Source organism: Erpetoichthys calabaricus, chromosome 18, assembly GCF_900747795.2.
Source record: "Erpetoichthys calabaricus chromosome 18, fErpCal1.3, whole genome shotgun sequence".
NCBI lineage: Eukaryota > Metazoa > Chordata > Cladistia > Polypteriformes > Polypteridae > Erpetoichthys > Erpetoichthys calabaricus.
In genome coordinates, this window is record NC_041411.2 from 83,453,142 (window position 1) to 83,465,916 (window position 12,775).

At 46.3% G+C, this 12,775-nt stretch overlaps 1 protein-coding gene across 3 annotated transcripts in view; it reads right to left on the reverse strand.

Moving 5' to 3' along the window:
• prickle2b (prickle homolog 2b) overlaps positions 1–12,775 on the reverse strand; it is a 155,926-nt gene that overhangs the window by 8,297 nt on the left and 134,854 nt on the right. For all 3 annotated transcript variants that reach the window (XM_051921199.1, XM_051921201.1, XM_051921200.1), the window contains 2 exons: positions 11,488–11,674; positions 5,137–5,976 (listed from right to left, as the gene is read on the reverse strand). In XM_051921199.1, coding sequence (XP_051777159.1) covers positions 5,137–5,976; positions 11,488–11,674 — 1,027 coding nt within the window. The remainder of the gene's footprint in view (positions 1–5,136; positions 5,977–11,487; positions 11,675–12,775) is intronic.

The following is a 12,775-nucleotide window of genomic DNA, read 5'->3' on the forward strand; positions in this document are numbered from 1 at the left end:
GGCCGGCGGTCCCATCCAGGGTGGGCACTGCACAGCTGACCGGCTCCCACCTGCTGCATTTGTAAATTACAGACGCTGCCTGGCGGCTCAGAATGGTCGTCACCACTGATGACAGGTGCAGGGTGGTCTCCACTGACCAAACACAGACAGGAGTTTCCCTCTGATGACGGCGGCCATGCCATGTTCTGACACTTTACGGCGAAGTTAAATTAGGGTCCTGCGTACGGCGAGCTCTGCTGTCCAACATGAAACAAGTCGCCACCCTTGCCAGTCAGCCTCGGCCCCCTTTTCTCCCAGTCACCCTCTGTCTTTCGCTGATCGCCCTCCTCTGCCCTTGTTGGCTTTATGAAATGCCCGCCATCTTTAACGTAGTAATAGAACTAAACTTCACTTATCCTCCAGCTCGTCATAAACATGGATGGCACAAAGCAAAAAAATGATAAACTACAGCCTGCCATTGACAGGCTTTCAGCGGAATCAGAAAGTATTGAGACCCCCTCAGTTTCTGCCCACTTTATTGTGTTGCAGTTTGCATTTGAAATGGATCTGTTTGCCAGTTTTGCCCATCAACCTACACGCAAAAGCCCAGAATGACAAAGTGACCAGAAAGGTTTACAAAGTCATCAGAACTTGAAATCTGTCATCCTCTAGAAGTATTTAGACCCCTAATTGGTCACTTTGTAGAAGCCCCTTTAGGTTGTCTTGCCGCAGTCTCTACCAGCTTTGCACTCCTTCTTCCTGGCAGATCCTCTCAAGCTCTTGTTAGTTTTGACAGCCATCCATCTTCAGGCCTCGCCACAGACCTTCGATGGAGTTTACGTCGGGGACATTTAAGGACACTTGGAGATTTGTCCTGAAGCCACTCCAGCGTTGTCTGCTTTAGGTCACTGAAGTGGCGCCCAGTCTGGGGTGCTGTGCCCTCTGCAGCAGGTTCTTCTTCTCTTGGTGTTTGGCTGCATTCCCCAGTCCTGGAGTTCTGACCAGTCAGTCCCCATAGCTTGATGCTTCACCGCAGGGATGGCAGTTGGGCAGGTGACGAGCAGTGGGTGGTCTTCAGCAGACCCGGTGCTTGGAGTTCTGCCCAGAGTTCAGTTTTTGTCTCGGGAGACCAGAGGACCGTTGTCCTCATGCCCTCTAAATGCCTTTTACAGAAGTAGTGCCAGTCCAGCCCACTACTATAAACTCCCGACTGACGGAGTGCTGCCAAGATGGCCGTCCTTCAGACAGGCTCTCTAATTTCAGCAGAGGACCTAAGAAGTTCTGTTAGAGTGACCACTGGGTTCTTGGTCACCTCCCTGACCAAGGCCTTTCTTTAGCTGGACGGCCAACTCTGGTGGTTCCAAACGTCTTCCATTTGACAGTTCTGAAGGGCACTGTGGCGCTGGAAACGGCCAAAGCTTCACAGACGGTTTGATCCCCTCGCCATCATCTGATCTCCGAGGTCTTTCCTTGGACTTCATGGTTTGGTTTCTGGTCTCCTGATCAGCAGTGTGAATTGTGGGCCTTTCTCAGGGATGTCCAGTCCATTCAGTTTGTCACAGGTGGGCTCCACTCAAGTTCTCCGCACATCTCAAGGAGAATTAAAGCAAATGGGAGGCACCTGAGGACAACGTGGTGGGCCACAGCAAAGGCTCGGAATCCTTTTGCAGGCCTTTCAGGTGACGTGTTGTCCGTCACTTTGACATTCTGGGTTACTGAGTGTGGACTGATGGGCTGACGTCATCTACAAGCCAGTCAAGTGTGCAGAAAGTGCAGGGGTCTCGGTACGTGTGGCTCGTCGACAGGTCCGGCTTAGTTGAATGATTTCCATACACAGCAGACGAGCAGCTTGTGGGCCGCGGGGCGTCGCAGCAAACGTCTGCTGGCAGAGCCGTGAGGAGTCCAGTTATAAAACCTAACATGACAAACAACATTCTGTTTCACTCGACAGCCTGAAAGCAAACATCGGGTACTCAGCCGGGACGTGCGCACTGCCGGCAACGGCCACCCCAATCTGTATCGCACCAAACAGACTCAGAGGAGTGGCACGGTGGGGTCTCTGCCACCAAACGCAGGGCCGCCCTCCTCGGCTCTCCAGCCGCCGTAAGTGGGCACTTGCAATTCAGCCCAATGCCCGCTTTGTGTGGCCGAGGCGTGTGTGGCGGCGGGCGCTTTGAATGAGTGAAGGGTGAGTGGCTGGCTGGTAGAGAGGGTGCCCCGCTGGCACAGGAGCAGGCCAGACAGAGTTTTAAACATTTTGATGAGATCAGGCCACTGCGCCCAACAGGCTTGCCACTCAAGCCGAGTTTTGAGGGTCCCACTGCTGACCACACGATGTGGTGGCTTAATCCAGGTGTCTGCAGCGTGAAGAAAGCCCCCCTAATGTTTGTGTGTACGTTAAAATGCAAAGTCTGCCCTTCGGCTTCCAGCTGTGCCCTGCGTCATAGTCACTTTACTGTAAGGTAACAGCCTCGCACCCCTCATAATGTTCAACACTTCAGTGGTGTCCCCTCTTAATCTCCGTGTGCTTAAAGTGAGCGCAGAGCTCAAACCCCCCCAGTCCTCCAATCCCCTCGGCTCAGAGACTGAAACTGAGCACAGCACGCCAGGTGCAGCCCACCAGCACGTGACCCCCTATGGACTAGCAGGGCACCCATCAGGGCGCATTATAACGGAACATTCTAGTAACCTCCTTAATGACATCATCCCACCCTCTAGACCTGACAGTCCCGCTATTGACATTTGCATTGATTTGCTTAGCAGATGCTTTTATCCAAAGCAACTTACAAAGGCGCTCAACATAATGGGAGTAAACATCAGGACAGGTGTGACAGGAGAAGGTGACACAACTGAGTGGCACAAGCGGGGAGCTCAGAACAAAATGGCGGCGAGTCACAATTCTTTGGTTACAAAAGCTAAACAAAGCCATCATCATCATCCTCATCAATCAGATGGGTGCGGAGGTTCAGGTCGGCTTCTGAAGGCCTCGCCCTACTATGGCCACCTTGTGAGTGTTTGGCATTTATTCAGAGATGTAGAACCTGGCAAATATAGTGAAGTCACACGCTGTGACGTCCTTAAGTGTCACTTCATCTTTCCGATGTCCTTTCGTGATCATTTCTTACGTCTCGTCTCGGCTGGGGTGCCGATTCCTATTTGAGGTCTTTGTTTTATCCATGTTAACGTCGTTACTCCTGTCATTTACTTCCATTGTTTTATTTGATTAGCTTTGTGTGTCCAGGCCAGTGTATCTTGTGGGTGGGGCCAACTGTCCCCTGCACTTCATTAGATATGCTAGTGGTGTCGGAGGGGAGGGGGCACTTTTTGAATTTAAGCCATGACTCTTCACCAACGAATGAGAAAGGGGGGGGAGGCGGAGCTTAAATTCAAACTCCAACTCCCATGAGGCTTTACTTTGCTGTTAGTGATCTGCACTGATCATTCCGGAATCATCTATTGAAAAATATTTTAAGAGAAGGAAAAAAAAAAAAAAAAAAAAAGTGTTTTGAATGTTTTAAAGATGGGGGTCCCCAACTCGAGTCCTGGTGGGCCGCAGTGGCTGCAGGTTTTCATTCGAACCCTTTTCTTAATTAGTGACCAGTTTTTGCTGCCAATTCACTGTTTCCCTTTATTTTCTTGAGACTCTGACCGCTGAATTGATTCTTTTCTCCTTAAACGGCACCTAAACATAAATTTGATGTGAAGTGAGCCAACAGAGGACTTCACGTCATTCTGTTTCTTAGTTGCTAATTAAACTCGTTATTTCATTCTGTGGCGCTCGCTCTTTTTGCCATTGCAGACATTTTCTTTTTTAAGAGCGCTGACTGTCAAAATGTTTTGTGGACCTGAGCAGATGAACGTTACTGAGGCCTCCACCTTTCTTTATTTTCAGTTATGGTGTGATAGACGCAGGTTGTTGGTTCATTTTGTGTCTTAATATTGTTTGGTTGCTAATTCAGGGGCCTGAGTGTTAAAATGTGCATCAATTAAAATGAAGGCAAAGAGTTAATTAGCAGCACAATTTGGTCACTAATTAAGAGAAGGGTTAGAATGGAAACCTGCAGCCACTGCGGCCCACCAGGACTGGAGTTGGGGACCCCTGGTTTAAGACAGATGTGGATTATGTGACACGAGTATCACCATTTTTTTCCGTTTTGTATGTCGTTTTTCATGTCACTTGTCGTTGTACCGCATTGGTTGTTTTTGGCGTCTATCATATCATAAACGTTTTTCTCTCCATTCTGCATAAAAACATGAAATAACACTTTTACACAACTCAACAAGCCAGGAGCATCTCCAGCGTGTACACCACCGTTATGTGAACCTTTGTGTTTTCCGTCCGACAGTTTAGACCGTCACATGTCACGATTCGTGGCAGGAGCTAAATGACCGCACACGTGTTTAGTGCAGAAAAGAATATTCTTGGTATGATTTGCACATATTCAAAGAGAATCATAAGCATACTTGAAAGTACGTAATTATATAGTGGTAATGCACGCTAGTACAGTAAGGCTTAAACCATAAAAAGCCCTCGGCTACTTACTTATTTTATTATTTTCCTCTTCGCAGCTGCAAACCACCAACATGTTGCCGCTAAGCTTAACAAACTTCAGTCAAGGACACGGTGAACTTTGGGAAGGCTAAACAGGCCATTGTTTTAAGAACTGCAGCTACTGAGGCCTTCACCACGCCAGGACGCAGGACAGGCCGTGGGCCTCTGCCTCCATGGACAGGTGACGACAAGCCAAGGAAAGTGTGGTCTACCAGAAACAGCGCCATTGGCCTCCAGATGCAGACCTCTGGCCTCGAGGGATGTTTGTGCCACAGGAAATCATTTACTTAACTGGGTCCGCTGGTGGGAATCGATCAACGGGTCTCAGACACCTGCGCAGGGTAAGGAGTGATGCTGGCGAGTTTCAGTCAGGTGATGGGCATTAGGTAATGGTGAAGGGGGCGTGATGAGCAGAACAAAGCTACAAGGTGACTGGGAGTCAGAGGAGGAAGAGTATGATACGGTCTATGATAAGAACGCTCTTTTCACTTGAATTCGATTCTGCTGCCTTCCCGAGACTCCATGTGCCTTACGTTAGTATTAGTCAGGATTGTCATTTTTGTTCATTTAGGACCCCCAAGCTCAAGTCCCCAATAAGTACACACCTGTGATGTTGGACAGCGTGAGGGATTCCATGGAGCCTTGCGGAGACTGTGCCATTGGCGTGAGCTCCTCGGTAAAGCTGAGCCCGTTGATGGGATTCCTAGTGCGGCACTGCTGAGGGAGGACGTCCCGGTCTCGCTCGTAGCGATGCAGGCTCACGGTTCTTTTCTCTGAAAACCCAGGATTTGCGTTGTCGTTAAAACTGCTCTGAGCCACCAGCTTGGGTGGAAAGTATTCCTCTTGATTTTCGTGAAGCCAGCCTTCAGAGTGGCCCTTCATTGCCGGCATGGAGACCCTCTTCGAACTCGGCTCTTTAAGCCAGGCTTCAGGCTGCACCCCAGCACTCTGCCCGGGATTGTACGAAGTTCGGACGTTGCACTGGCTCAGGAGCTGCAGCGGACTCTGCGATTGCTCGTTTGCATTCCCAAACTGGTAGAGCTCGTCTCGGCTCTTCCATACCTGTTGCTCACGGTTCAGGCTGGGGGCTTTACTTGAAAGGCTTAGCAAATCCATCTGCAGCGACAGGGGGTCTACATCAGTCGAGAACCGGTTTGAAGCCGCCAGCATGGACGCCGAGGGCCTGGGCTCAGATTTGCAGCTGTTTTTACCAATTTTAGCACTTCGGCGGGACTCCCGTGATCTGGCGCTCTGGAAGGCCGAGTCGGAGGAGTCGGAGCCATTGGGGTCATCTCCAACACTGCAGGCTCTGGAGCAGAAGATCTGGCCTTGCTTGGGGAGGAACGGGCGGCCCAAGAGCGACTTCTTGCACCGTGCACAGCAGAAGCAGCTCTCTGTAGCGTGCCAGTGCTGTCCGTCGTAGGTCATCTGGCCTTGGTCAATACCTGTGGGAGGAGATGAAAAATCCAAAGAACATGATTAGGGTTACTGACATTACTATGGACATGTGACGATAAACTTGACTTGTCCTCACTAGAACGTTCAGCATGCAAAACCGAAACTAATCAGAGCTATGAGCTCCTCGTGGTGTAAAGATCTGAGGCAGAGGGTCACTTCCTATGGAAGTGGAAACCGCCAGTCGTTTATCAGGCAGGGGTTGGAGACTTGTCTGGAGTTTATTCCGTATTCATTTTTTTTTTATTACGTGTTTTTTTGCAGCCATTTTGCATTTCCTTCAAGTTCTAAGAATGGAGAGCTACGTACAGTTCTGACGACACCTTGTTTGTAGAGTGCTGCCATTTCACGAGTCCCATCGCCAAGATGCCAGGGGAGTCACTGCAGCAGGGTAAAGGGTCACAATTGAAGTTCACTCCTGCTTGATGACACTCTGCTGTGCGTTTGCTACTTTTGACTCTTCTACTTCCTGATCTTTAAGCCCGGAGTTTTTTAAACTACCATTTCCCGTCTCTTGTTTAGGTTTTGTCGACAGTATATTTTGACTTTCCAGTAACGATCATAGCCTGCACTTTTACGATGTTTCTTTCCCCCAATCATAAATATTACAAAGCCTCTCTGTTCTTTTGTAGAAAGAAGGAAACCGAAGAAAGCACTTAAACAAAAGACAAGACCACCAAAACGTTACTCAAAGCGTAGCAGGGCTACAGAACAAGAAGTATTTGTTTTTTGTCTCTGCCGAGTGTGTTTTGTTTTCATCGTACGTTTTCTGTGCTATGTGTGTATCAACGTAAGATAAAAGGGGAAGGATGATGGAGGGAGGCCGCACCCCGAGACGGAAATTACCCTGTTGTTTTCCACCAGTTACATCCGGGACTGTCATTATTTAAACTAGAGGAGCGTAAAGGAAAGGGGAGCGAGGAGAGAAAGAAAGAAAGAAAACGAAGATGGTGAGAAGGAAGGAGCCATCATTTACAGTCGTTTCCACCTGTCATCCCGTATATTGTGCCATTCCATCACTTGCTTTTTTCAATATCCGGATCAACATTTACGGCAACCTATACAGAGAAACCCCGGGTTTGGATTCACTCCAACCACTGCTGAACACACATACGGGGAGGTCGTTTTTGTATTGTCGGGAGGAAGCCAGTCGTCTACATCCGCCGGACTGTACAGCTTCGGGACTCGCTTATCGTATACATTTCATCTCCTGTTTATTATCAATCTGTGTTTGTGTTAATGTGCTGTGAGAATTTGTTTATTGTTTAGGGGCAACGTAAGTAGTATTACTGTTGAATATCTCTGCACTCGTGTATATAATATTTATATATATATATATATATATATATATATATATATATATATATATATATATATATATATATATATACACATACATACATATTCACGGGTGTCATTGGGGTGATTTGTGTGCACTTACATGTTATTAAGTATTCGTCTGTCCTTGTGTGCTTATATAATAATCACTTAAAATATAACTGCATTTGATTTTACATTTCTGTCTACTATTTGCTTGTTATTTCGTTGTGTTGGGTGGCTTGTTATCGTCTTGAAAGTCCTAAGCCTAGCCAAAGCAAAAGTCTTGGTAGTGTGGTGGCCAGTCTGAGAAAAGGAGTCGGTTGTTACAGAAGGTCAAAAAAGCACTCGGCCCCTGGTCTGTTGGCCTTTTTAATCTTTGTTATTTAAAAAAAAGTTATCTTTGATCAGAAAAATGGATACGTCAAAGAATGTGCCGCCATCTTTAATAGGTGTACAGATTGGAGTTTTGAACAACAAAAACTAAATTTCTACTTACAACAAAATCCCCAAAAAAGCAGAAAAGGTACAACATAAGGAAAAATGGATTCAGCTCTCGTGTTTCAGCGGTTCTCTTCTTACAGTGAGTCATAAACCAAGCACAGCACAAGTCGACTGTAGGGTGGTATCAAAACAGTGTTAGGATTGACTGTCGGTGCTTCAATACAGCCGTCTGTCCACACACCGAGCCTACGTTACGAGTTCGCTGTGGCATTTCACAGTTGAGCCTTCCAGTCCACCAATGGGCCAGGCTGGAGCTGCAGCCCCCTGTCTTATAGCATCTTTATTTCTAAATTATACAACTGTAAATCGCTGTCAGCCTGTAAATGGCGTCATTTGTGGTTGTGATGTGACGTTTGTTGTTTTTCTACCTTTTTTGAGGTCAGGTAAACGTTTAACACATTAAAGTGAGGGTCTATAATTATTTTCACCTGCACCTCACTTTACTTCTGCTCTGTTGATTGAGGAGCACCAGCTCTTCGGCAGTACGGCTCTGTCTGTCCCTCGGTTTTTAAAACCTCACCTCAGAGTGTGTGGCTGTAGTACGTTGGGTTTCCTTTTATTTTATTTTATTATGTATGATTTTGAAATTCTTTCTCATCACATTTTCTGGATAATGTAAGGCTCTATACCCTTTCAGTGCTCATTTGCATGAACAGTGGCGCTACTCCTCCGTGTGCTCGTATACTCTGTGCATTACAGTAGAAACTCAATTATGGGATGGTGACTAAAGAGACAGCTGACTGGATTTGCCCTGCTGTGGTGGCCGCTTCACAGAGGGGGTCCGTGTGAATGCAGTGGCACGGAGCGTTTTCTTTTGAGGTGCGTCACGAACAGCGCGGCTCAGCATGGCACTGCTGGTGATTTGATGATTTTGCTCACTCTGATGGCGACCCTGTTGTGTTGCAGTTTCTTCAAAATGTTAGATAAACCAACTCGCTCATACGAGATGACATCTGCAGGTAGACGGGACCAGGAGCTTCTGGGGTGGCCCGTAAGGTGCATTCTGGTCTACGGTGAGACTGCTGACTACTACTGCACTTAATGAGTCCTGTGCATTAAGGGTCAAAGTTTCTATTGGCTGTCATCATTAATGTAAAGATTTTAATTTGTTCACAATTACAATTTATTTTTACTGAGTTACATTATATACTGCATTGGGTATCAAACATTGTATTCAATTTCAGTACTTTTCTTTGTGTCGTATCAAAATTTGAAATTTTGGTATTGTAACAACCCTAGTCGACTGTACACACGGGTTAACATCTCTGCAGCCCCAGTAACGCGACGTTTACTTCATTGATGTTGTTTGCGTCTCCCCATTCCAACTTGTTGTATCAGGAACTTAACTGTTATCTCCTTGAAAAACACGAGATTCAAATTTCCTCTCAGCCAGGACTACAAATAACGTATGGTGACTAACGGATTAAAAGAAGAATGTCCGTTCTGGGTGGCGTCTTCCTTTAACCAGATGGATCACTTCAGTCGTTTTACTCTCCCTGGGGCTGATCGGCCATTCCACTCACTTCTGTGGCTTTGGCTGTAATTAACAAATGCTGTTCTGAGGTTTTCACTTCTTCCAGTCCAGCCATTTACAACTGTGAATTTTTCAAATGCTGTCACACCACATGTTTCCAACAAACAGGCCTGAAACAAGATGCAGAAGATATAAAAAAAAAGGGGGATTTCTCCTTGTAGACAAAAAAATATAATCTTTTAATATAAAATTACGAATGATACGGATTTGCTGCTGGAAGACCTTTAGTGTGGATCGCTGTCATCTGCAGAAGTCCATAATGAGGTCGATGTGTTTCATAAATGTCTATTGAGAGCGAGTGAGTGAGCGCGTCGGGACCCCCAGGATGGGCCGAGTCACCGAAGGGCCGCATTGGTGTCTGCTGTGGAGCCCGATGGGCTCAATTTAGGGGTGCCCTTTGTTTGAAATGTTTACTGCATTGTGATGGTTTGCAGTGCCCGGCAGGTCCAGAAACTGCTGGCAGGGAGCCCCTTCAGACTCGCCCGCGGGCTCCTCTAGTTTCCCACGCCATGGACACACTTGCTGCCCGCACCTTAGGAAGATCACATTAATCCCCTGGGGCAGGCAGTGTGGGGTTTCATCTTCTATCATCCCCCTGGAGGACATCAGGCCTGAAAACTATGGTGAATGGGTAAGAGCAGGGGGTCTTGTGGTTTCCTGGCTTACGTTTATTTTCCTTTTCATTGTTGTTTTTGGATTTGTATTTTTCATGTGTTTTTATGTAATATAATTATATACTTCTTAATCATTAATATTAACACATATTTATGATTGTGTAGAAGGTCTTCACGGCTGCATGGCTTGTGTTCTGAGGGTCTGTGCTATAAGAACTGCAGCATGGATGACTTTGGGCATCTTGTACCAATCATAAACCAGGGTGGCAGAGAAAAATCACAGACAATGGGATTAGTTGAAAAACATAAAACAAACACTTTATAATTCCAGTACCCACTAAATGCACAACTCCGTGCCAAGCAAGGATTCCGCAAATCAGTAGAAGTACTCTGATATGACAAAAAGTCACAGTGTACAAAAATAAATACAAATATAAAAGATGTAAAGATCAGACTTCTTCCATTCTTTCTCCCTTAAAAATTTAGTGAAAGCCTCCAACACGAAACATATCCTCCAAAATAAAAAGAATCCGTCATTTCAATCACAGCTTGGCGTACGCCTCTGCGGCACTACCGCTACTCTAACGGATTCTTTGGGGGGCTCTTCTTCTTCTCTGACCAGGGGGCTCCTCCACCGACACAGAAACAAGCAGAGAACGAGACTGGCACTCAGTTGCCTTCCCCTGACTAGCGACTGTAGCACCATTTTAAACTCCTGGTGCGATTCCTTGAGCCAATCCCAAACGACACTTAACTCGTCTCCTCCAATAGCAGCTTTCGCCAACACGGCTGTGACACAATTGTGACGTACTGTAACTAAATAAGCTGCAGCGCATGTAATTGGGGCAAACTAATTTACACGAGTGCATGGGATGCCACGCTGTGCCACCTCTGTCCTGGCACCCAACCTGAACACCACAGAGCTGAACTTTCTTCTGTTTACCCTCGAGGTCCTCAGTTGGCTCCTCTTTAAACTCAGCCATAGACGTAAATTCAATCAGATACGCAGCAGCATCGCAATGTAGCAGCAATACAACCTTACTTACAACAAGGTCGCTAAACCCACACAAAATGGCGGCACAATGACAACAAAATATGACAATACTAAGATAGAAACATATTCAAACTGAAGACACAAAATACTAAAAATAAATTCTTCATGGTCTGAAACTATGGGATATCATTTGTGTCACATTTACATTTACGTAAAAAGGCAACTGTGAAATGTCCACATGAACAAAAATGCAGTGATGTACAGGTCGATTCAGGGTTACAGCAGCAGACTCTGCGGACATCGAGCACATCAGACTCCAGCGATTTGTTTCAACAGCTACCGACTTCTGCTTTTTTACTTAAGAAAAGAAGCAAACTCGTTTTTGATGTGAATGAATGCATAACAGCGGTCACACTCCTGGAGGTATGGGACAGTACCGCTCGGCACCTTCTCACCATTATCAGTCGTCGTGTGCTTTCATGCGCACCTCACATGCCAAACCTGGCATCCCCACAGTGGCATCCCTGGCCATACTCACCTATGTGCTCCCCACAGGCGTCACAGTACTCGGCATACAGGGACTCAAAACAGTTGCAGCAGTAGGGCCTTCCTTCTTTCATGATGTACCTCTGGCCTCCCAGCACCGTCTCGCACTCAAAGCAGCAAAAATGCTTCATGTGCCAGTGTCTGCCCTCTGCCTCGGTGCACTCGTCTGCAAAAATGATCTGTGGGGAGAAAAATGACACACGAGGTTTAGAGGTGCGACCGCCATGGTCCGAGTAGTGAAACTAGGGGGGCAATGACTTTTTCACAGGAGTGACAGGAGTGTCTGATGATTTTGAATAAAGATGGGCAGTCTGCATGTTTGGTTCACTTAGGTTCCCATTCACAAATATTACATTTTGTCTGAAGATGTGAAGCCATTCATTGTGTAAAATGCAATCTTATATATACAGCAGACCGTAACAACCTTACAGTCTTGTATGTATGTAATCATCCAGTTGACGCTCTGAATGTTTGGATGGAAGTGCCATCTGTCGGCTGATTAGGAAATTGACATGAAATTATACATACATATATATATATATATATATATATATATATACACACACACACACACACACACGTAAATAAAAAAAATATGACGTCTGTCTATCTGTCTGTTTTTTACGAGAGTACTACCTAACTGATTTAGGTCGGGTTGTTTTTCTATAATTTGCTTGAACATTCCGGTTGATTTTTCTCTCATTGCGCTAAAAGTCACACTTTGCTTGCAGGAGTGAGATGGAGGGTGCGGGCCGAGGGGAAGGGCAGTGTGACGTCAGGAGTGGGGAGCCGGGCACGCGCCAGCCTCTGCTCGAGTCACTCTACCTCTTTGTCTTGGAGTGCACTTTTTCTCCGCTTAGCTAGCGATATCCATTGGTTTTATTGATTTTTAAAGTTTCTACTGTTTCACTACTAAGCGGGCGGAGTTGCGGGGGACGGCTAGTATAAACTAAATAAAGGCAGAGGATATGAGGAAGGGGCAGACCTTTTTTTCACAGCATTCTTCAGTCTGCACGTACTTTATGACATTTATGCTTTGTGTTTAGTGGTCTGGACTCAAGTGTGGTGTGCTTATTTATTTTAGCAAACGATTCAGTCGTCTCAAAGATAAACTGAGGCTCCGTCCACAATAACGTTTTCACATCATTTACAATAGTGTCTCCGTTGATCCTTCAATGACCGAACACACATGTGACGTAGATGTTTGCCTGCACTGGACTTGCACACATCAGCAGGCAATCAGATCAGATGGTCAAAGGAGGAATGTATCACAAAACACA